Source organism: Felis catus, chromosome A3, assembly GCF_018350175.1.
Source record: "Felis catus isolate Fca126 chromosome A3, F.catus_Fca126_mat1.0, whole genome shotgun sequence".
Lineage (NCBI taxonomy): Eukaryota > Metazoa > Chordata > Mammalia > Carnivora > Felidae > Felis > Felis catus.
Genome location: NC_058370.1, coordinates 119,368,959 through 119,394,563, shown reverse-complemented (window position 1 = coordinate 119,394,563; position 25,605 = coordinate 119,368,959). Strand labels below are relative to the sequence as shown.

At 41.0% G+C, this 25,605-nt stretch overlaps 1 protein-coding gene and 1 pseudogene across 2 annotated transcripts in view; one reads left to right on the top strand and one right to left on the bottom strand.

Annotated features, from left to right (window-relative positions):
- The window catches only part of SELENOI (selenoprotein I), a 40,421-nt gene that overhangs the window by 5,724 nt on the left and 9,092 nt on the right, over positions 1-25,605 (top strand). The window contains exons 2-6 of one of the 2 annotated variants that reach the window (XM_019827799.3): positions 11,502-11,570; positions 12,013-12,121; positions 14,227-14,301; positions 20,187-20,449; positions 21,404-21,453. In XM_019827799.3, the coding sequence (XP_019683358.1) occupies positions 11,502-11,570; positions 12,013-12,121; positions 14,227-14,301; positions 20,187-20,449; positions 21,404-21,453 (566 nt within the window). Of the gene's footprint in view, positions 1-11,501; positions 11,571-12,012; positions 12,122-14,226; positions 14,302-20,186; positions 20,450-21,403; positions 21,513-25,605 lie in introns of both variants that reach the window. The other variant, XM_011281271.4, reaches the window with a different exon arrangement.
- On the bottom strand, positions 14,022-16,140 carry LOC101084023 (annotated as a pseudogene).

Genomic DNA, 25,605 nt, shown 5'->3' with positions numbered 1-25,605 from the left:
CAGATTTTAGGCATATGGTGGAGGGGCAGGAGATGAGGCTGAAGAGAGGGAGGTGGGGCTCTGTCACAGGGGATGCTTTGGTGGAAAGGGCTTCTAGATTTTATCCTTTAGGGAGATCTGTGGCCTAAGGACTATCAGCATCAGCATCGCCTGGGAAAGTGTTTAAATAGCAGATTCCTAGCCTGACTTTGGGAGATCCAGATTAGGTAGATTACTGTTATCAGCATGTTAAATACCTCAGGTGATTTTTAGGCACATTGTCATGCCCTAGGCTTGGGGCAGCTGTTTGATTTTAAACAGGAGCAGATTTTAATTTTAGGAAGGTTGCCTTGGCAGCTTCCTAAACGGATGGAGTAATCTGGAGACCTTTTAGGATCCTTCTGCATAAACTTAGGTAAGAAATGAGGAAGGCCTGAATCTAAAAGCAGTGGCGTGGGTATTTTAAAGATAGAAGTAAAAGCTGGTTAACCTGCCCACTGAATTTGGCCAGCAGATATGTTTAATTTGGCCCACGCGTACTTTGTTTCAAAAATTGGCGTCTTCCCCATAAAAAATCCAGATTTCTGGGCTAGTTTGAAAAACCAGAATAGTGAAGGGCGACTGGGTGGCCCGGTTGAGCGGCCGACTCTTGATCTCAGCTCAGGTCTTGATCTCAGGGTCATGAGTTCGAGCCCCATGATGGGCTCTGTGCTGGGCCTGAACCTACTTAAAAAAAGAAAAAAAGGAAAACTAGAAGAGTGGAAACATCGGCCCAGAACTTCCTCTTGGCAAGACTCCCCTGGAGCTCAATAGTGCCTGCCCTCTTTCAAAAAGGTATTTGCTCTCCAGTTTGCCATCTCCCTACCAGTCCGCAAACTTCATTCAGGCCTGCTGTGTTCAGTTTATCCTCCCGATCCCTGTTTGTGATCCCTGATTTAAGATCGCAAACTGACAGAACACGATGAGTGACCAGCTGGAGGTGTTGGTGGTGTGAGGGAAGGGATGAGGGATGGGGGGGTAGGTGTCTGGGATGACTCAGGTTCTCTGGTAAGATGACTGGGTGGGTAGAGGCAGCAGTCACCGCAATAAGGGTTTTGTGAAGCATTAACTCTGGAAAGGCACCTTGGCAAGAATAGCACCTGACATTTGTTTTGTCTAAGATTTAACCTTCTTGATTTCCTATCTCCTGAGTAAACAAACTCATGAGAGACTGACCCTTCTAGCACGGAAGCATAAGTATAATTTAAGTGATAAATGATGCTGAATCTGGCCGGATAACAGAAATCTTTTGCGCAGGGCTCTTCTCTTGGATGGGGCCCTGTGAAGGTGTGGTTTGTGGACAGGGAGTTGAAACAAAGAAAACTTCATGTTCTAAAGAAATAGCACGTATGGATGCATTATTCTCTACTGGAGGACTATTCTGTAATGATATCAAAGATCAGAACGCTTTTCTTCTGGGCCACAGTAGACACATGAGAAATTCTTAAACCTGATTTTCACTTACGGCTGCAGGCCAGCTATAGTATGACATGTTAGTAATGGCATTATCTAGATACGTTACAGTTCAGACGTCACTCATCTTTAGTTGTGCGTGGTCTCCTTAAGTAGATCGGGGGAGCTGCCCATTCCCACCTATAAACACATTTATAAGGCTTGAAAAGCATTTTAGTGGCCTTAGGTATAGATTTGTAAATGGCTCACGGAGAGAATTATTTTTGTAGTTGGCAGAGGCAGAGGAGTCTCTCAGAAGGAGCGAAAGAGTGCTGGGTGGGGGACTGCTGCAGAATGACAGAGAAAAGTCAAGGTGGTGGGAAGAAGGTAGGTCTATTTTTAGGTACTATTTGGAAGAAACATCTTGGTTGTTTTACTCTTTTCTGAAATATCAATTCACTGATGATGGCTTGTTTTCCTAACTCCTGTAATGTTAAAATGAGAAGAACTTTGCTGAAAAAGAATTTGCCCAGCGCATCAGGGAGAGTTGGAGAAATGTTCTAGAGAGACTGGTAGTGGGAACCAAGGCGCAGAGACCAGGAAGACCATGGTAAATTAGGCATAAGGAAGTGGCTCTGTGAGGTACCGGGCTGAGCCTGGTGAGCCCAGTGAAGGAAAGTTGAAATGGCAAGGGCAATATTGTTGTCAATACTGAGTAATAATAATGACAGTGATAGCAGACATTTATATAGCATTTACTATATGGCAGGCATTGCTTTAAGTGCTTTACATATATTATCTCATTTAATGTTCACAAGTGCCTCTTGAGGTGTAGGTACTAGTACTTTACTGAGACACAGAGATTTTAAGTAACTTGTTCAAGGTCCCAAAGCTGAGATTTGAACCCAGGCAGGCTGGGTTCGGAGCCCATTTTCTTCATGCTTTGCTTCCTCTCAAATCTAAGAATGAAAGGTAGGCTTTGCCTTGCAGTTCCTGGGTGTTTTGTAGCAGATATAGAAACATCCAGTAAAGACCTTCAATGACATGCCTGATTGGGTTTGTGTCTAATATTTGCAGATGGGAAACATGCACAGTGAAAAAGAAAGACGTGTTTTTGTTTTCTTTTCCCCCCCATTTAAAAATTATTACCAGAGGTGAGTAGATGACTGTAAATTTACTAGTCTTACATTTTGTTGAGTATTAAGAACATTTCATATAGTATTAACTTTAATTGAGGTAAATGTCTTTTGATTAAATAAGTAGCTTTGGGTCTAATTTTTTTTTTTTTTTTTTTTTTTTTTTTTTTTTTTAGTATTTATTTTAAGAGAGACAGCGCAAGTCGGGGAGGGGCAGAGAGAGAGGGAGAGAGGGAGAATCCCAAGCAGGCTCCGCCTGGTCAGTGTGCAGAGCCCCACACAGGGCTCGCACTCATGAAACTGTGAGATCGTGACCTGAGCCAAAATCAAGAGTCGGACGCTTAACCGACTGAGCCACACAGACACCCCTGGGACTAATATTAAGTTAGAAACTACATACTAGCATTATGACCGTGAGTAACAGTGTCTTCTCTGACCAGGTTTCCTCATCTGTGAATAGATCACAGATTGTAACATTTACAAATAGTAACTCACTCAATTTTGATAATGATCTGCCTCATAGGATCATTATCAAAATTGAGTGAGTTACTATTTGTAAAGCACCTGGCACATAGTGCTATATTAATGTTAAGTCAATAGGAAATAAAACTTGACATTTGCGCTTCCCCGTTTGTCAGCATTGGCTACCATAAATGGACATGTGAACGCACACCACAAGAACTTATAAGAGAAAGGGTATTTTAAGAAAGTAAGTTAAGGGTGACAACTTAATGAATGGGAAGAGTAACTGACAGGTCACCGTCTAGCTTGGGTCCCACTGATAGTCTTGGCCTTCAGATTTCTCCTCTATTTAGTCATATCAACTGGCAGAGTAGGTAAATCTTCTCAAATGTTACTCTCCTGTTTAAGAATCTGCAGTACCTTCCATGTGTTTCCCATGCATTTGATAATACAGATTTCCTCTGTAAGGATTTCTAGTTTCTTCACTACATGACCCCTGCTTTTGTCCTCTCTTAGAATTTATTATAGATTATTTAAGTTTAGCAAGCAAATCTGTCATCATGACTTGCTTGTTCTTGCTGCTCTAGCTTCTCCAATCTTCTGTCACCACCTTCCCTCTGCCTTGTTAGCAGATGGGAATGATAATATTGACTGAAATGAGATCTCCTTGCCCACGGAGTCATGTTCTGTTATTGTAGTTCTTAAAATCTTGTATTGATAAAAAAGTCTTTTAAGAAATTAAAAAATTTTGTCCTTGGGTTGGTTGGTCCCTCCCTCCCATCCTGTTTCTTTGTTTTCCTTCCTTCCTTCCTTCCTTCCTTCTTGCCTTCCTTCTCTTTTCCTTCTCTTCCTTCTCTTCCTTTCTATCCTCCCTTCCTTCCTTCCTTCCTTCCTTCCTTCCTTCCTTCCTTCCTTCCTTCCTTCCTTCCTTCTTGCCTTCTTGCCTTCCTTCTCTTTTCCTTCTCTTCCTTCTCTTCCTTTCTGTCCTCCCTTCCTTCCTTTCCTCCCTTCCTCCCTTTCTTTTGCATTTTAAGTTTAGCTTTGGTGTTTTTATACCACAGATTGTTCTAGCACAATGCCTCGTACTCAGTAAATTTAGCGAGTACTTGCTGAATTTTATTATATCGTGTCTCGTGCTTGCACTGCGGTATTTGAAGTTACCATAAGGAGGAAAAGGCGTTGGTCACTAGACTAATGGTGTGGTTTATCCCTCAGCCGCGGAGTGGTGGAAGTGCCGTTAATGTTTGTTTTCAACATTGAGGAGAGCAGTGCTCCTCAAACCTAGGCGTGCTTCCGAATCACCAGGAGGGTCCGATAAAAGAGATGGCTGGGCTGTGCTCAGAGTGTCTGATTCTGTATGTCTGGAGCAGGGCCCGAGAATTTGGGTTCAGTTTGGTGATTACAGTTTGAGAACACCTCATCAAAGAGATATTCAATTCTATTGCAATCTGAAGAGCAGTTGAAACCAAGAAATGGACGTAGGGCAGTAAGAAACTCTGTTACCGTAATGTAGTATGGCAGCTCTCAGGCATCAGGTGTTCTTGATTTTGTGGGTAGGAGCCTCAAGATGGCTCCTTGTAGAAAAGATGATGTAGTGCTTTCCGAACTGTGCACTAGTTTCCTATTGCTGGGTAACGAATTATCACGGACTTGGTGGCATAAGACAGCACACATTTATGATCTCACATCCTCTGTTGGGAGTCTGGGCATTGTTAGCCAGCGCTTCCGGTCAGGGTCTCACCGGGCTGCAGTGAAGGTGTCATCTGGGCTGTATTCTCATCTGGAGCTTGGGGCCCTCATCCAGGCTTGTGTGGTTGTTGGCAGTCTTCAGTTCTTTCCAGCTCTAGGGCTGAGGCTCTTAGCTCCTAGAGCTTCCCCATTTTTCCCTGCCCCATGGCCCTCACCACAGGCAGTTCACATCCTTGCTGTTTCCTTCATAAAAGTCAGCAAGAGACTCCTCCAAACTGCTAAGATGAAGACTTACATAATGAAATGTATCATGGAAGGGATATCTCATCACCTTTGTCGTAGAGTGTATCCTAATAGGCAGTGCCATCTGTCACCTTTGCTATATTCTGGTGGTTAGAAACGAGTCACAGGGTCCACTTCAGGGGAGTGGAATGAACCATCAAGGGGAAGGGATTGCTTATACAAGGGCTCGACTCACTGGGGATTACTTTAGGTTGTGCCTGCCACAAATTGGAAGACAAAAAGTGTCTTTTGGAGGATATTATGAGAATAATGATTTCAGTAAATTGGGTTTAGGTAGTTCACGATTGTATTTGAGCCAAGGAAGTGTAGTCTGGTTTCAAACAAAGTGATCAATTTCATAGACGTGTTTCAGGATGAATCAGAAAGGGCTCACAGTTTGGACCTTTCTGTTTATTAGCTGTTGGGATCTTTGAATTTTACAGTCTTTTACACTCCCCAAAACGTGAATAATTTTGGAACTCAAGAATTTTGGAAATAATTTTTAAAAACTAGAAATGTCATTTTGAGTTTGCTTGCATTCTAAAGTGATTAACATGAAGTGCAGTTTATGAGCTACTGTTAACTTGTACTTGAGCCACATTTTGTGGATTACTGCAGCAAACTAAATGTGTTTTATAAGTGTAAAGCTTATATTTCAGGTGGGTAAGGACGGGCCTTATATTAAAATTGATTTGACGGTAAGAGCCCGGTTCTCCTTATGCTGTTTAGAAGACAAACGAAGCAGGGGAAATCTGCTGCTGATTGTAGATAGTAGAGCATTACTTGGGACAGTGGCCTCAGTTTAATTAATCATTTGTCCAAAGCTCTGTATTTAGTGCAAAGGTGTGTCAGTTCATATCCGTTTTCTTATCAGTACAGAGAAGGGATTTAAAATACAGTACCTTTATAAAGGGAATATTCCTGTGTCTAAGGAGGTGGTTTCATAGTTTTCCTTTCATTAGAGCCCATTTCATTCTTAAATTAAGGGGAGTCTCACATTTTTACTGTCCTCAAAAATGTGTACCTCACAGCATATTTGGAAATAATGTAGAAGTTACTGTACTGCTACTAGCCTAACCCATAATCCTCTCTGCCTGATGTACCGTAAGTCTCATAACTGGTCTCTGTTTGCACTTTGGTACCCTTCCAGTCCATTTTCTGCACTGTAGTCAGTATGACCCTTTAAAAATGTAAAGCAGGACATGCACTGTACAATAAAATCTGGCTCACTGTGGTCTGGCCGGGCGGTGCATGCCCACCTCTCCAGTCTCATTTACATACCTCTCTTCCTTGCTCACTAGACCATAGCTGCGCTGGCCTTCTTCCAGTATTCAAAGTATTTCTAGCTTTGTGGTCTTTGCACATTTTGTTCTCTCTGCTTGGAAGGTAGCTTGGCACGCACTCCCCTCCCTGCAATATGCGTGGGTGTGTGCATGCACACACGCACGCGCTGCCACACACATATTCTTTATTTTCTATTTCATTTCAGGTATAAGTTACATATAGATGCACAGATCTTAAGTGTCTAATTTAATGACATTAAAAATTTTTTTTTGATTTGTTTTATTATTTTTGAGAGAGAGAGGGAGAGAGAGAATCCCAAGCAGGCTCCGCGCTGCAGACTCGATCCCACAAACCGTGAGATCATGACCTGAAATCAAGAGTCAGATGTTCAACTGACTGAGCCACCCACGCGCCCCTAATTTCATGAATTTTTACACATGTATATACCCATATAACCACCACTGCGATCAAGATAATCGAATTGATTCTGGCGACTCAGAAGGCCCCCTTTCAGTCTTTCTCATCAAACTACTATTATGACTTCTTTTGCCATAAATTAATTTGTCTGTTTTTGAACTTCATATAAATGGAATCTACAACAGCATGTTCTCTTTAGTGTCTCACTTCTTCACTCCCTATAATATCTCATATGTTCCTTGCCGGTCTTCTCATCTTTCAGGACCCAGCCGAAGTGTCCCTTCCTTAGTGAAGCTTTCTCTGACCACTCAGACTAGGCATACTCCCTACCCCTTGGCCTCTTGCAAAATACCCTCTTCTTCCTTCACAGTATTTAACACAACGTGTGATTTTTCTTTGTGTTTGGGCTTATCGTCTATCTCACAGAAGACCATAGACTTGGTGAGCATAGGGAACGTTTCAGTCTTGTTCATCATTCTCTTTCTTCACTGGGCCTAGCAAAAAGTTGCCTGGTACAATCATAGGTATTCAATCATAAATATTTGTTGGCTTTCTGAATGAATGAATGAATGAATGAGTGAAGAATGAACGCTGCTCTATTTTCTGCCTTGTACTGAAGTAAAAAAAAAGTTCTGAAACTTTCTGATTTTTGGCAAAAGGTAATCTAAGGTAATTCTGATCTTACTAAGATTGTAAGAAAATTTCTTCTCATGGGCAAGATGGACTAATTGCCATAGGTGACGGTACCGAATTCTATACCTAAGTAACAATTATTCAGTATACTAAGAGCAATCTTGAGGGAAATGTTCAGAAGTTCTATCTTGATCAGCATTTTTACAGAGACTTCAGTGAAGGTACTATTATTACCATGACACATTGACATGCTGAGGGTTTGGCGAGGCAGAACTATCACCTTGATAAGTGAGTCTGAATCTGAAGAGATCTGGAAGGAATAGAAGGATGAGTTGAATCTAATAAGATAAAATGTGATAAATGTAGAGTCTAGTACTGGGTTCCAACAGTCATCACATTAGTGTAGAGAAAGGTAGTTTAGCAGTCCAACTGTGCGGTTGTGTTTAACTCTGCAGAATGCTTTTGTTGCCATAGGAAAGTCATATGTTGGGCATCAGAGAAACAAGTCATTGAGGAAGAGGGGCTTATGGTCATGTTCTTTCTACGCCTGCACCACATGAAATGTTTCTTTTGCCCCGATCACATGTTTGTGTTGGCTTAACATTTTGGGTCGTGTGGAGTATAGATTGTCAAACTAAAGCCCTCAGGCACTTGTTTTTGTGAATAAAATTTTACTGGACCACAGCCGTGCCCATTTGTGTACTTATTTTCTGTGACTGCTTGCTTGCTTCAGTGGTAGTGTTTGCTACAGAGACTATATGGCCTGCAGAGCCTAAAATATTTACTATCTGATGCTTTCCGGAAAAGCTTCCCAACCTCTGGTCTAAAGACTAGACCTAGGTGAGGAAGAAGATTGAAGGCATGGCAAGAGGAGCAGCAAGAGGGACATGAGATGTTTAAGCAGGTGAAGAGAAGAAGTGGGCAGGACAGGGAGAGAGCAGTCTTCAAATATTTGAAGCACTATTGTTCGGAAGAAAAATTGGACCCCTGTCTGCTTAACTTTGTAAGACAAAAGGAAAACAGGATAGAAAATACGGGGCAGGGGGAGGATCTTGTCAGTGTATAGAGAAGTTAGTTTAACATGGGTTGCGTTGCTTCTGGAAATAATGAGTTTTTTGCCCCAGAGGCATTTAAAAGGAGGCCAGATGGTTGTTGTACCTGTTTGCATAGGCGAGGGTCAGGCACATAAGACCTAGACATCTCCTGAACGCTTATGATTCTGAGATTTTCTCAAACCCAGGCTATGGTTTTCAGCCATTTCTCCAGGGTGATAGCTTCATCCAGCCTTGCAGTCTGGAGATCAAGCAAGTCGCAGTGAGCGTAACGGTGGATTGCCTACTGGGTTAAGATACTCGGATATATACCATTCCAATAGAAAATAAAAATATGTTTACTGAGCATTAACAAATACCTAAATCTAGTTTAACTTCTTTAAAAGTGTATGTTTTACTTATTTTTTCATGCATGTGGAAGGTCTGAATCAGTTTTTTTCCTCCTGTTGACTCACAAGACAGTTTTAAGTTTCTTTGCTTATACTAAGTGATACGTGATCTTGAAAAATACTCAGGTGTGTAAGGCTAGAGCACGGAGTGTTCTTTAGGTTTATTGGTTGCTACCTTTTGTGATCTCCTATTACATTTTCTTGCTTACTTGAGCTTAAATGTGGAAGATCCATTTAGGTCGACTGACTTTCTTATATTTAGCTGTTTGTTCTTTTCATACTACTGATCTCCTGAAGTAGAAGTTTAATGGTAAAACTTGAGGGTTTAAAAAGAGGAGCTTTTCAGATCAAAATACTGTCATTTAAGGACATCTTTGTAGTTCTAAATTAAATAATGGAAAACTGCTGAAAGACACTCATTCAGCAAACATTCCAATTGAGAACATTGTACTTTGTACACCATATTAGGTACTCATGTGATGTCTTAAACGGTTTCCTTCTGATTTGGACTTCTTACAACTTTTGTACTTTGCAGTAGATGGTGGACTTGAAATGTGTGGTTTCCCCGTTTATCTGACCCGCTGGCTACATCAAGTGGGTCTGGGTGCGGCCAGGGCCTCCCCCTTGTTATTGGCAGCTGCCAGGGGCTCCTACTCGTTCTGTGTCCTCAGGTGCAGAGACTTAAATCCAAGCAGTCCTGTCAGTTGAGGACCCCTCATTCTGCAGAGGTGTAGATGTAGCTGTGTCTATTATGTGGAAAGGCTTTGTGGCCTGTAGAGAGCCGTGCAAGTACCAGTTTTATTTTATTTTATTTTATTTTATTTTATTTTATTTTATTTTATTTTATTTTATTTTATTTTATTTTATTTTATTTTATTTTAATTTTATTTTATTTATTTTTTTATTTTATTTAAAAAAACTTTTTTAGAGAAAACTTCTTTTTTTTTTTTTTTTAAGGTTTATTTTTTTAAGTATCTCTCTGCACCCAATGTGGGGCTTGAACTTGTGACCCTGAGATCCAGAGTCCCATGCTTTTCCAACTGAACCAGCCGGGTGCCCCACAAATTGGTTGTAGTCAGAACAGTAACGTGAATTTAAGTAGGCTCCTGCCTGGAGTCTGGCCGAAGCCTCTCACTGTGGCTGGCAGAGTTCTTCTCCGTTTTCCTCCCACCGTCTGGCTCAGGTCCTTTGTCCCACTGATCCCATTTCAGTTGGAATGGGTTGGAGAAATGAAGGTACTCAGACATGGAGTCTGTTCGATCATTTTGACTTAACTAGTTATCTGTCTTTGCTCCAGTATTTTAAGTTATTTCTGTTTATTTACTATTTTTGTTCCATCACACTTGTGAGTCTTGAAACACTGATGAGAAAACACTTCCTGTGTATTCAAAAGCATTCAGGGAGAAATTTGACCTTTATGATTTTTAAAAAATTAGATATTCAAACGCTTACTACTAATTTTATGTACATACTAAGCATAAATATAAAATACACAACTTTTCGGGGGGGTGGGTGTTCCTGGGTGGCTAAGCCAGTTAAGCGTTCAACTCTTGATTTTGGCTCAGGTCATGATCTCACGGTTTGTGGGTTTGAGCCCCACGTTGGGCTCTGTGCTGACAGCGGAGCCTGTGTGAGATTCTCCCTCTCTCTCTCTGCCCCTCCCCTGCTTGCTGTCTCTTTCAAAATAAATTAATTAATTAAACAAAACCCAAAACTTTTTGGGGTGTCTGGGTGGCTCAGTCCGTTAAGTGTCTGACTCTTGATTGAGGCTCAAGTCATGATCTCACCGTTGTGTGACCGATCACCGCATCGGAGCCTACTTGGGATTCTTTCCCTCTCTCTGTGCCCCTCCCCTGCTGTCTCTTGCACACACTCTCTCTCAAGATAAATAAATAGACTTAATTTAAAAAAAAAAAAACACAAACTTTTTTTCAGACATTTGACTCTTTGTGACATTGTGTAAATGTCAACTGGACGAATTAGGTAATATTCCCACTCTTTGAGGTGGGAATGATCCCTTACCAATTAAGTATCCCTTCTTCCCCACACCTAGTGGAGTGCTTCCAGCATGCCAGGTACTCCAGTATGTGTGTGTCTATTTGTTAAAATCTCCTTTGAATTTTTACTGAATAACTCCATAATTAGGGAATAAACTTGATTGCCACAGAACCCTAATCTATTGTTGTCTTCCGTTGCTTATGTATGTGATCCGTTTTCCTGCTGTAAAGGGATCTGTCATCCTTTGGTGGTTAAAACACAGTTAGTAATATCTAATACGTAGCACTCATGCGTATGGTTAATTTGCCTAATTTTTATGGCAGACCTTTGGGGTAGAAGCTATCATCCTCATTTACAAGCGGACAAACTAAGGCGGAGATGAAGTAACTTGCCCGAGGTTGCACACTTAGCGTATTCGGAGGAGGTTGAGAAAGTCAGTGTTTGAATGTACACAGTGGGAGCGTTTTTGATCTTGCATTGTGAGTGAGACCTTGTAAGCAATATAAATCTCCCCACCGAAACAGTGTAACACTATAAAAGTTGGTTGAGTGAAACAGAGAAATGTGGCTGTACTTGACTGTCTTTGCCCTATTTATATTGTTCCTCCAGTTTTGTTATATAGACCAGGACATCGTGTAAACAGACATGTTCTCTGGGTTATTTTTGTAGTATTACTTCCGCTCCAGGATTATTGTACTACTTGCCAGTGTGCAAGGAGAACTGAATATTTTCTTTTCATTTCTTAACAGTACAGTGCTGTGGATACCAATCCACTCTCTCTGTATGTCATGCATCCATTTTGGAATACTATAGTAAAGGTAAGACGATTAATAGGCTTGTACTTACGTTTTAGTAAGTTGTAAGTATTTTAAGGAGTGTTATGGATACAAGTGTTTGTTTAGTAAGATGTCTAGAGAAATTACTCTCTCATTCTCCTTTCCCTTAGTCACATACCTTTTGATTTATTTTATTGTTGAAGTGTAAGTTTATATTCTTATTTTTATAAAATGCATTTAAACATTTTCTAAAATAATATTATGATTATAAGTTTGTTGATTATAGAGTTTAAAATATAGAAAACAGAAGAATGAAATGCTTATTTCTATCAACTGAACATTATGGTTTACGTTTTAATATATATACCTCCTAGATATGATCTGTCAGGTTTATAGCTTTTATTATGACTTAAGTTTCATATTGCATAGTGGCCAGAGCTCTTCCTTTACTTTAATTATTTTGTAATTATTTTGAAACAAATAGGTATTTCCTACTTGGCTGGCTCCAAATCTGATAACCTTCTCTGGCTTTCTGCTGGTTGTGTTCAATTTCCTACTTATGGCATACTTTGATCCTGACTTTTATGCTTCAGGTAAGATTATTACTTTAATATAGAATTTAAAATGCCTAAATGGAGAAAAATGACATGTGGTTATTTTCTGGTTCAATTAATATGCTTGTCTGTTGGAGAAGTTCTGGATATTTTAAAGGTATGTAAAATGTTAGAATTGGGTGTAAAAGCTAAGTTGTGTTTTCACAATCTGTTATGCATATTTCCATTAAGTTCTAGAAACCAAATTGGCTACTTAATGTAGATGGGCTGTCTAAAAAGCAGTGGGGTTTTGATAAATAAAGAATAATTGGATTTACAAGAAGACAAAATATTTAGGACTGTGACACTTTGCCTGAAAGTGAGTATAAGCAGGGTCCAACGTATTTACCAGTTCCAGAAATATCCCTTCTCTTTTTCTTTTAAAAAAAAATTTTTTTTTAACGTTTATTTATTTTTGAATCAGAGAGAGACAAAGCATGAACGGGGAGGGTCAGAGAGAGGGAGACACAGAATCTGAAACAGGCTCCAGGCTCTGAGCTGTCAGCACAGAGCCCGACGCGGGGCTCGAACTCATGGACCGTGAGATCATGACCTGGGCCGAAGTCGGCCGCTTAACCAACTGAGCCACCCAGGTGCCCCTCCCTTCTCTTTTTCTAATGATGCAAGAAAAATCACCCCCCGCCTTTGACGGGAATGTGATCTCTCTTTCCCTCTGCTCAGCATCCACATTTGCCTTGAATAACTCCAAGTTTCCTGTGAAAATGGTTCTTAGACCGTGAACATTTATTGACAGAAGTCAGTTGGGGAAGAGAGAAGAGAAATGCTTTTGGAGGCAGTTGTTGGCCTGCTTCCACCCCAGACTCCAGTGTTTTCTTTCATAGTTGTTCCTGTCTTCACATTCCCTTGCCCTGTTTCTGCCCCAGGCCATAGGACAGAATCTGGCTGTATTTGGGATGAGGGGGGATAAATGGCCGAAAGAGTTTATTTTCATTGCTCAGCTGGTTGATAGGGTTGAGAGGAATAGAAAGATGGAGGTGGATGAATAATTTTTGCATTCGAAGTCAGAGTATGTATTTTCCAGTAAGAATATTTATCAATGATGTAGTAAATAGTCTTAGTGTTATAATTCACTGGTGTTGTGGGGTTAGCAGACTTTTGTGGACTGATCTGGAGAAATTAAGTCACCAACAACATTGTTTTTTTAGGAAAGTTCAGAGTTTCAAAAACTTACAACTTGATCCTATAGAAATTCTGAATATTGAAACTGTATGTATGCCTACCTTTAGCAATTGAAATTTTAAGCCATAGCTTTTGTACATGTAATAAAATGAGAATCGAAGATCATAAGGTACTATGTGGATAATAAGATTAAATTTTCTCAAGCATGGTTTTGATATTAAGCGGCTTTTAAAAATTTGTATTTTAATCTTTAGAACATCTTCAAAAGTTTCTTTTATAACTAGAAATATTAATTTTTCTAACTACTCTAACATTATTTACTAGTTATTAAGAGGGCTAAAAATATGTAAATATTATGTGTATTTCCCCAAATCATAGAAACTAGAGGACCAGATAAACCATCTAGTCCTGGTATATTTGGGAAATGGAAGATAGAAAGGCTAAACGATCTATTCATGGTCACACGGCTGCTTGAATATAGAGCCAGGACTGGAACCCAGACCTTCTGATACTTAGTCACCCAAATGAAAAGGTCTTTTGTTTAGCTAGTTAATAATGTAGTGAGAAAATATAGATTGAAGGTTCAATACGTGTTTGTAGGATATTCGTCAACAGTGAAGATCAGATTAAACACAAGCATCTTTTAAGTTCCAAAAACATTACTTTTCATTCTTAGCATGTAAGTAATTTTCAGGTAGAGACAAACAGTCAGTTTTGAGTTATGATTAAAGCTCAAAATAAGTGCCTATTGTTTATGAGGGGTTGGGCAGTTACTTCTTCGGTTTTGTCAGTGTCCTGATGTATTTTAATATTTACCTAAATCTGCATTAAAAGTGTATTGTAAACTTCTATTTAACTTCTATTTAATAGAACTTCTATTTAATAGAAATATTTCTCAATGGCAGCGTGTGCTGTAGTAAGAATGATCATACTTTGTATTGAAGTCTGAGTGCTTTCCTTTGCAGCACCGGGTCACAAGCATGTACCCGACTGGGTTTGGATTGTGGTGGGAATCCTCAACTTCATAGCCTACACTCTAGGTAAGAAATTGGCAAATATTCATTTTAGTCAATGGCGGCTGGTGACTCTTTCAGCAAGGATAGCCATCCACTAAACTAACATTTTCTCCGATGCTTAATTCATTTTAACTAGGGCTTACTGATTTTTCCTATTCAGTATAATAAATATGTTTTTGAGTTTCTCTCTGGAAAATATTGTCATTCATTGCTAGGGATGCAGAGAATAAGATATGAGTTGGCAAACTGCCTCTTGCAGGCCGACTGTGTCCTATTTTTATAAGTAAAGTTTTGTTGGAACACTGCTATATTCATTCCTTTACTTGTTGTCTATGCCTGCCTGCCTTCTTGCTTGCTTGCTTGCTTTCTGTCTTTTTTTTTTTTTTAATGTCACAAATAAGACTTCTTATTTGTCACCATTAAATGACTGAATTTTAAACAGATTCTTGGACTGGTGGCTCATATCCATCAGCTCATTCAACTTTAGCACTGGTCTCATCCCCAGTAGCGTTTCTAGAACTACTGCCTTCACCATGAAGCTCCATGAGCTTTCCCAACTCAAACCTGGGCTTCTTTAGCACTTTTACTTTTCTAATGAAGGTATCATGGAGTGGATAAATAGATTGACATGCCTTTTCTGTGTCTTTTCCGATGCTGTCTGGAATCAGTTTATTGACCAGTGCTTTCAAGTCATTTGTCTGCACCTCTCGGGTTATGATTTCCATTGTCTTTTTCTGAACACGGTGGACCTGTTGGTGCTGAGCCTAAAGGTCTTCCAAATCTAAGTGTTGGGTTTTTTAGTAAAACCAACACAAAATAGATGAAGCAAATAACTGTCGGTGGCTTGACATCAACATGAGCTTCAATCGTGGTCTGCCATTTTGTGACCATGGAACTTTCCTAGAATTCCACGGGTGAGATCCACACAATAGAACTTAGGCAGTTTCTGCCCTGAACATCCTCAGTTATTAGCTTGGATTTTCTAAATGCAACTTCATCATTCTGTAGATCAGCAAGGCTCACTTAAAAAACACAACCCTTGAGGCCATCAGATGCAGTTTTGGCTCCCTGAGTTCTCGTGACTAGTGTTTTTCCAATATTTCTTATATCAAGCATAGCTGGTGCTTTCACTTCATACTGATCTTTTCTAGCAAATGGATCAACCACTTTCTTCTTGGCCCCCTTTTTTGGTGCCTTTTGTAAGGCCCTTCTTCTTACTAATTGCCATGGCTCTGCTCGGGGAGCCAAAAGGGCTCTATGCTTGCTTTTTGCAACAAAGACAAGGTTGAGTAGTAGCAACGGTGTCTCCTGATGACCCATAATGCCTCAACTATTTACTATCTGGCTCCTTACAAAAAATATTTACCAGCAACTGGAATAAGACGTCATTTTTGCCTTCAGTTTGGGAAACAATGCCGACCTGTCAGATAATTGTGGAGTATGGAGAGAGCTGCTACAATAGAGCACAGCGGGGAAACAGGAATGAGTGGGAGAATAAGAAAGTAATTAATTCTTATTTGGTGCGGGAGGTGGTGAGGGAGGTCCCTGTGCTAGGCCATAACTGTCTATGTTGCCAAGAATGCTTTTTGTTGGTTCTGTTTGCGTGGCTTGTCCTGCATTCTATTCTCCTTCCCTGCTTTATTTTTCTCCATAGCACTCAAAACCATATGACCTACTTGTCTCTCTACTCTAAAGCGTACATTCTTTGAGGACTGTGTTGCCCAGTATTTAGAACAGTACCTAACACATAGTAGGTAGTCAGTATATAGTTTTCATTTTTATTTATAAAATTTATTTTTTTATTAGTTTTTAAAATGATTTTTGTAAAGTTTATTCATTTATTGTTTCTGAGAGAGAGAGAGAGAGAGAGAGAGAGAGAGAGAGAGAGAACACAAGTGAGGGAAGGTCAGAGAGAGAGAGGAAGACCCAGAATCCAAAGCAGGCTCTAGGCTCTGAGCTGTCAGCACAGAGGCCTACACAGAGCTTGAACTCATAAACCGCGAGATGGTGATCTGAGCCGAAGTTGGACGCTCAACCGACTGAGCCACCCTGCCCACCCCTCCCCCCCAGCTTTTCATGATTTTTTTAAGTATATAGTTTTTAAGTGAATATAAAATACCAGACCCTGACTTAAAGTTGCTTAGATCTCTCAGATAAAAATGACTCATAAAACCAGTATAATCTGGTATATGATTACATGCTGACATTGCAGGTGACCAGAACTGCAAGAATTTGGGGAAGGAAGAGAGTGAAGTCCAGAAGAATCAGGAGAAAGCTTAGTGAAAAATTACATTTTAGGCAGAAGCTTTTGCATATTTGTTCTTAAAGATGAGCAGGTTTAAAAATTCTGCTGTAGGGGCGCCTGGGTGGCTCAGTCAGTTTAGTGTCCCTCTTCAGCTCAGGTCATGATCTCATGGTTCAGTTCATGTATTTGAGCCCCATGTCAGGGCTCTGTGCTGACAGCTCAGAGCCTGGAGCCTGCTTCAGATTCTGTCTGTCTGTCTCTCTGCCCTTCCCCTGCTCACACTGTCTCTCTCTCAAAAATAAAAACATTAAAAAATTAAAAATAGGGGCGCCTGGGTGGCGCAGTCGGTTAAGCGTCCGACTTCAGCCAGGTCACGATCTCGTGGTCCGTGAGTTCGAGCCCTGCGTCAGGCTCTGGGCTGATGGCTCAGAGCCTGGAGCCTGTTTCCGATTCTGTGTCTCCCTCTCTCTCTGCCCCTCCCCTGCTCATGCTCTGTCTCTCTTTGTTCCAAAAATAAATAAACGTTGAAAAAAAAAATTAAAAAAATAAATAAATAAAAAAATTCTGCTGCAGGGGTGGCTCAGTCAGTTAAGCATCTGACCCTTGATTTTGGCTCATGATCTTACGGTTCATGGGGTCGAGCCCCTCTGTGTTGACAGCATAGAGCCTGCTTGGGATTCCCTCTCTCCCTCTTTGTCAAAATAAATAAACATTTCGAAACATTAAAAAAAAAAATCTGCTCTAGGGTTTGGTTGCCAAGGGCAGGGAGGAATAGGGAAAAAGGTGAGAGTGGCCTGAGGGCTCTGACTTTTAACGGCAGGTCATAAGAGCTTTTTGATATACCATATTATCTACCTTTTTCACATCCACAGTTTTGGCAAAAATCCTGACCGAACGTGAACTATTTGTTGCAAAACTGCCTTGAACCAACATGAGGCAACTTTTAAACTATATTCTACTAGTGTGATTGTTCTTACATTTTGCTGCAGAAATATTAATGTGTTTGATCACAGGGTGCTGCTCTGGGTCCGCCTGAGGTGTTTTTGTTTTGTTTTGTTTTGTTCTTTTGTCATAATATATGCTATATACCCTGAATTACCTTTCTGAAAGAACATTGTGTAACTTCGCACACCCCAGACTGGTGGAGCTGGAATGGGTTCAGTGGGAAGATGTACAAGACCTAATTAGTATGCAGTTCACGGATTTAGTATTTGTAACAAATGCACAGGAGTTGCCCTGCAAATAGTAAATTAAGCCAGCAAATAATGAGAAAAGACTTTTTGGAAATACTTCAGCTAGCAGAAATGTTCCTAACGCTATATAACAGAGATCTGCAGTATTTGGGCAGGAATCTGGGATTTATCCTCTCATGTGTTCCTTCAACAATATTTTTAAAGGCCTTCTTTTTGGAAAAAAAAAAAAAAAAAAAGATTTTTTAAAGTTTATTTATTTATTTTGAGACAGAAAGCACAAGCAGGGTAGGGGCAGAGGGAGGAGGGGGAGAGGGAATCCTGAGCAGGCTCTCCACTATCAGCACAGAGCCCGACTCGGGGCTTGAACTCCCTGTGAGATTATGTCCTAAGCTGAAATCAGGAGTCAGACACTTAACCCAGGTGCCCCTAAAGGCCTTCTTTGCAACAAACTGAGCTAGACACTGGGATAATACTATAGTGAGCAAGATAAGCACAGGTAATTATAGGAATTTTTAATTCCTGAATCTTTACTATTAGCCTAATCCTGCTGCACTTGTTAATAGAACTGTTTCTTTTGGGGAGAAATTTTTATAGTTCAGATTTTTTTTTTCCTTAATATTGTCTCTCCTACTAGACTCACGGTTCCTGAGAGACCACAGGAATTGTGTCTTATTTATAGCAGGGTGGTTGGTTCTTGCACAAGCGTGCAGAGCAATGCTTCAGACTCTTTTTTTTTTTAAGTTTTATTTAAGTAATCTCTACACCCAACGTGGGGCTCGAACTCACAACCCTGAGATCAAGAGTCACGTGCCCCTCCGACTGAGTCAGCCAGGCGCCCCTCAGACTCTTCTTTTTAACTAGGTTTTACTGTTCTCCCTCTCTTTTTCTCTCCCTACACCCCTCACGCCTCTGTTTCTGCCCCTAAATGAAGGTGTTTCACTGTGCTGTATCCTCAACTTTCCCTTTCCTCTTATTCCCTCGATAATTCTTATCACTATTGAGATGACTCTTGTGTTTCTATCCAGCCCTCATATATTTTCTGAGTTGTTAGTAAGTACCTGAGGTTGAGTTGCTTGACATGACCATGTGGATAATTCTGCCAACAGTTCAGTTTTAGCATCTAAACTCGTACTCAGCATCTTTTCCGTCAGGCAGGCTCTTTGGACTTCCCCATTTCTACCACTCTCTTCGTTACCCAGACGGGAAATCGGGAGGATCTTCTGGTCCTGTAGCCTCACCGCTCATCTTTTGCTGCATTGCCAGTTTGACTTTCTTAATATCTCACCTGCCTCCAGCCTTTCATTCCTGCTGTATTCCATGTCAGTGCGGGCCTTACTGCTTAGTGTTCTCTCTCCAGCCTGCCATTCACACTGCTGCCAGGTGAATCTTCCTGAAGCACGTCACTGCCTTTACCCCTGTCATTCCCCTACTCACATCCTTTTCGTAGCTCCCCGTACTCCCTGAAACTTTTGAGCTGGCTCCAGCCTCCCTTCTGGCCTCTCTACCGCCCTCTTTACCTACTGGTTTCCTCTGGTCGACCTAAACTACTTTGGCATTCTCTGAACACGCATGTGCTTTTCCATCTTGGTGTTTTTGCTGATAGCACTCCCTCCTCTTGAAACAGCATACTCTTATCTACTGAAATCCAACTCATTCTTTATGTCCCCACTCAGGTTTCATCTGGTCTGGAAGGCCGTTCTTGATTATCTTAGCCTGAAGAGTGCTTGTCCCTTTTCCGAACTCTTTTGTGGTTTGGGATGTACTGTGTCTTTAATCGCCATGTTTTGTCTCCGTTCTCAGTTATAAACACTGAGGACGCAAACTTTATTTGGAGATTATTCTTATGATAATCTTCACAGCATCAGGAACAGTGCCTTGCACAGTTTCAATACGTTTAATTCTTGTATTTACTGAACACCTGCTGTGTGCAAAGCCTTTTCTGAAAGCACTTAAAATCGGGGAAGGAGCACATCTGTAACAAAGTGACTGTAATTTCAAACAAGATGAAATAGGTGTTACGACTGAAGTTCGGGATGTTTTTGGATCCTAGAGCAAGGAGTGGTTAGATCAGTTGTGATGAATAACTATTGCATATTCTCTGGAGGCCTGAGAATTTGTGGCTAGCAGAACAACTCAGTTGTTAGTCTGATTTGGAAGAATTCAGAGTCCAACTACAATGCTTTGTCCTCACATCTAAAATTGACACCATTTAGTTGATGTAATATACTTTAAGTTTTAGGTTAAACTCTAAGAAGTTAAGGTGGGTTTTTTTGTTTGTTTTTTTCTGAAATCTTTGAATTGTAGGAATTAGAGGTTGGATTTTTACAGTCCTGGCTGGTCGCTGTACTTTAGTTCATCAACATTCCTATGATACGCTGATTTGTTTTGTGTTTCTCCAGTTTGTTAAAGAAGATTTTCTCCCTGCGGTACCGATGTTGACCTTTTCCCATGGTAATGTGTTTCTGTTGCAGATGGTGTGGATGGAAAGCAGGCCCGGAGAACCAATTCCAGCACCCCTTTAGGGGAGCTTTTTGACCATGGCCTTGATAGTTGGTCATGTGTTTACTTTGTTGTGACTGTGTATTCCATCTTTGGACGAGGACCATCTGGTGTCAGTGTTTTTGTTCTTTATCTCCTACTATGGGTAGTTTTGTTTTCTTTTATCCTGTCCCACTGGGAAAAGTATAATACAGGGATTCTTTTCCTGCCGTGGGGATATGACATTAGCCAGGTGGTAAGTATGTGTTCTGCCTTAAATTTTCAACAGTGCTATGAATTTTTTGGGGGGGAGGGGGAACGGAGTAGTCTTTGTCATTGTCATTCCTTCCTTATTGCCCTTAGGCTTTTTTGGCCAGAACTGATGTGTGCTTTTAAAAAAATTTCCTTTTTATCTTGTATTATTTGTTGCTTATTTATGAAAATCTCAAGCACATAAAAAAGTAGGGATAGCATGGTGAACACTTATGTACCTGTTCCTTAGGTTCAACAGCTATGTGGCCAGTCTAGTTTCATGTATACCCTTCCTCCCAATTATTTTAAAGGAAATTCCTGATATTATGTGATCAACATTTTCCCATCTATCTCTAAATAGTAAAAGCACTTTTAAAAAGACATAATCACAATGTCATTATTAACTAAAAAATGAGCAGTTTCTTAATGTTAATAAATATTCCTTTGAACTGTTGATTTTGTAAAGAGAGAGATGCGCATAAATGGTTGCTTTTTTGTCTTTACTGGGAGCTTTCAATGAGAGAGATACTTGTTTTCTTTTACTTAAGAGGCTTGCTATTAACTCTCCCTGCCTTCGAATCCCAGCTTTTTGTGTTGCCATTTTGCCCATTTGTACCTAAGGTCCCAGTAAAGCCTCAGACATTGGAAAGTTTGAAGAAAGTGATCGGGTAGGCAAATTGGACCGTGTCGTACCTTAACCGATTCCTGAAGTGCCTTAAAGTGTTCTAAATTATGGCCAGTTGTTTGCATTGTGTAGAAGTTAGTTATTTTATGGCATCGTTGGCTAAAAAAAACCGCAACTTTTAAAGGGAAGAAGACTTGCCACATTATCAAATTTAAGTGTACTTCTTGCTTTTACTAAAACTACGAGATTTAACGCTGCATACAGCATTGCGGGCTCCTTGACCTTTCCAGCTGTTAATGCCTCTGTATGCTTTTGTCTGCATTTTCCTTCCAGACTATATCTTTTGTCTACATAGTGACTGCGATTGTGGGAGTTGAGGCCTGGTATGAACCTTTCCTGTTTAATTTCTTATATAGAGACCTATTCACTGCAATGATTATTGGTAAGAAGCTCCATGTTGAAGCCTATTTTAACATCGCTTTGTTATCCAAGCCAGTGTTTGATTGATTACGAGCAGTAACACCTGTCCCTCTCTCCCGTTCCCTCCAGCGAGCAGAACAGCCCTATAGCCCTGTAGGGTTTCAACCAAACCAGTAAGGAAAACAAAATTCCTGTGTTGTGGTTTTTTTGTGTGTGGCACCAAGCTGCTTCTAGTCCGAAGAAAATAAATACCAAAATCGCATAAACCTCGTGAACTAACTGTTTAAATGAATCTAGACTGTTTGAGAGGATCCACATTTAGGTGGACATTTGGTGTAGATTTCGTGCCTATCTCAGAATTGAAGACCATTAGTTTGTAGGAAATAGATGACACAGATTACTTTGTAATACATTCATTGGAAAGTTGTGCTCTTCTCCTCAGATACTCTCTTTTGCCACCGGATATTAGGTAAAGGATTTCGGTAACAGTGTTTTATTTGGTAAAAAATTTGGCTTGTGGTAATGTTTCCCTTTTGATTTTAGCCAGAGGGAATATCTACGGGATGATTAACTGAGTGGGGCAGTGTTTTCTATGCAACGAGGAAGTTATCTGGGCTGTTACTCCGGGGCACTAGGAGTGGCATTAGGACCTCTGTAGAAGAAAAAAAAAAAAAAAGCAAAAAAAAAAGCAAGCTGTCGGCTATTGCTCTGTTCCCTTATCTGAAAAATAACCCCCCTCACTACCCAGTGCACCTTGCTAATAGAATGGGCGTTAGATAAAGCTTAGAAACGGCTGAGAAGCTGGTGCGTTAGGCACTGGCTTTTAGGCAGTGGTTTGGGCCGTTCTCTGTTGCTCTGGTCTACAGATATTTTAGAACCCTGCTGTCATCTTCCAAATGTTCTTTTTTCGGGGGTTTTTGTAAGAACGGGTTTCTTTAGCCTGACAAGGCTAGCTTCTTTTCGCTCCCACCACGTAGTGAATCTTCTGATTTAAGTGGCTAGTCTTGTGGCAGGATTGTTGCATTTTACGTTGAAGTGTTAAACTTAACGAGAAGATGGAATCCTCTGAGGTGTGAGATACATTTTGGGATGGCAAAGTGGATACTTTTAATAGGCACATAATTTTCCATGTAACTTACGAGTTTACCTGAATTCTTCTTTCTGAAATAAAACAAAAGCCCACACGTTTCTGTGTAAGTAAATAACGCAGCTTTCCCCATACAGGCATACCTTGTTTTATTGCACTTTATTGTGCTTTGCAGACACTTGTCTCTTTTACAAATTGAAGGCTTGTGGCAGCCCTTTGTCGGGCAAGTCTGTCAGCACCATTTTCCCAACAGCATTGGCTCCCTTCATGTCTCTGTCTGTCAGATTTTGGTAATTCTCACAGTATTTCACACTTCTTCATCATTATTATATTCGCTATGGTGGTCTGTGACGCGCGGTCTTTGATGTTACTGTTGGAATTGTTTTGGGGACACGCAAAGCACGCCCACGGAAGACGGCCATTTAATAGACGATTGTGTATGTCTGTGCCACCCACCCTCCGCTCTCCCTCTTATCTCTCTCCCTCTCCTTGGGCCTCCCTATTTCCTGAGATACAGTATTGAAATTAGGCCAGTTAATGACCCTCCAGTGGCTTCTGAGTGCTCAAGTGAAAGGAAGAGTCACATGTCTCCCTCTTTAAATTACAAACTAGAAGTGACGAAGCTTAGTGAGGGGGGCATGTCGAAAGCCGAGATAGGCCCAAAGCCAGGCCCTTTGCGCCACACATTTAGCTAAGTTTGTAAATGCAGTGGAAAAGCTCTTGAAGAAAATGAAAAGTGCTCCTTCCTAAACACAAGAATGGTACGAAAGCGAGAAGCAGCCTTATTGTGACATGGAGGAAGTTTTAGTGGTCTGAATAGGAGATCAAGGCAGCCACAACATTCCCTTGAGCCAAAGCCTAATTCAGAACAAGGCCCTAGCTCTCTTCACTTCTAGGAAAACCGAGGGAGGGGAAGAAGCTGCAGGAGAAGCCTGAAGCTCGCAGAGGTTGGTTCGTGAGGTTTAAAGGAAAGAAGCCTTGGGGCGCCTGAGTGGCTCAGTCGGTTAAGGAAAGAAGACTTCTCTGTGTCGTAAAAGTGCAGGATGAGGCAGCAAGTGCTGATGTAGGAGCCGCGGCAGGTTCTCCGGATGATCCGCCTCGGATAATTCAAGAACGTGGCTACACGACACAACAGATTTTGAGTGTACCTGTAGCAGCCTTAATATCGGAAGGAGATGCCATCTAGGGCTTTCGTAGCTAGAGAGGAGAAGTCAACGCCTGGTTTCAGGGCTTCAGAGGACAGGCTGACTCTCACGGTAGGGGCTAATGCAGCTGGTGACTTGAACGTGAAGCCAGTGCTGATCGACTATTCTGAAAATCCTAGGGCCCTTAAGAATTTGCCAAATCTACCCTGCCCGTCCTCTATACATGGAACAACAAAGCCTGGACAGTAGCACATCTGTTTACAACATGGTTTGCTGAGTGTTTTAAGCCCCCTATTGAGATCTGCTCAGAAAAAAAGGATTCCTTTCAAAATATTACTGCTCATTGACAAGCACCAGGTCACCCAAGAGCTCTGATTGCGGCGCACAATGCGATTAACGTTGTTTTCCTGCTTGCTAACAAAGCATCCATCCTGCAGGAGCTTGAAGAGTAATTTGAACTTTCAAGTCTTATTATTGAAGAAATAAATACAGATTTATAAGGCTGTAAGATCTGATGGATCTAGGCAAAGTAAATTGAAAACCTGGAAAGGATTCAGTATTGTAGATGCCACTAAGAACATTTGTGATTCATGGGGGGAGGTCAGAATATCAACATTGACAGGAATTTGGAAGAAGTTGATTCCAGCCTTTATGGATGGATGACTTTGAGGGGTTCGAGACTTCAGCGAAGGAAGTAACTAGCTGTGGCGGAAACAGCAAGAGAACTGTAATTCGAAGTGGAGCCTGAAGCTGGGACTGAGTTACTGCAATCTGGTGCTCAAACTTTGTAGCAGATGAGTTACTTCTTATGGATGAAAAAACAACATGGTTTTCTTGAGATAGTATCTACCGGTGAAGATGCCCTGAAGATTGTTGAAATGACAACAAAGGATTTCGCGTACTGCATAAACTAAGTTGAAACAAAGCGGTGGCAGGATTAGAGAGGATTGACTCTTTTGAAAGAAGTTCTACAGTGGATAAAACCCTATCAGACAGCCTCACGTACTGTAGAGAAATTGTGAAAGGAGGAGTCAGAAGCTTCACTGGGAAGCTTCATTGTTTCTTGTTTTGAGAACTTGCCACAGCCGCCCCAATCTTCAGCAGCCACCCCCCTGATGAGTCAGGAGCCATCAGCCTCAAGACAAGACCCTCCACCAGCAAAAAGACCGCACCTCACCGAAAGCTCAGATGATGGTTAGAGTCTTAGAGCCATAAAGTATTTTTAAATTAAGGCAAGCACATTTGTTTTACACATGATGCCATTGCACTCTTAATAGACTACGTTATAGTATAAACGTAACTGGGAAACCAAAAAATTCACGTGACTTTCTTGTGCTGTTCGATGTTTGTTTTGTTGCGGTGGTATGGAGTCAACCTGTAATATCTCTGAGATACGCCCGTCCTTTTTATGGAAAGCACATTAGGTGCCGTTGAGAGGAGTAAGAGAAGATGTGGTATGTCTTTTTGGCAACCCGTATAGAGCTCAAGCTTCCCACATGCTTGCTGTATTTAAGCTAGAGCTATTTCAAGATATTTTAAACCAAAAATACTCTTGGTAGCAAATCTTTTGCCAGTTTGTGTCAGCCTGCTTTCGACACCTCAGCGTCGCAGTGATTCTGGGTCAATTGATTCAGCCCTGGCTCCCTACCTGTGCTTCCCAGCACGAGGCCAAGTCACCTGCTAAAGATTTCTGAGGACACCAGCCTGTCTTCTCCTTCTCTCTAAGCTCTTCTAACTTGAGGAACTTTGTTCCAGTTGGGCTCGGGAGTGGCAGAGTAATTCATCTTCCCAGATGGGATTTCTGTTTGGTGGATTCCAGTCTTTTTATCTCATTTTAGCAAAATGTCTTAGGAGCTGTTTTGAAGGAATCTCTTTCTGTCGTT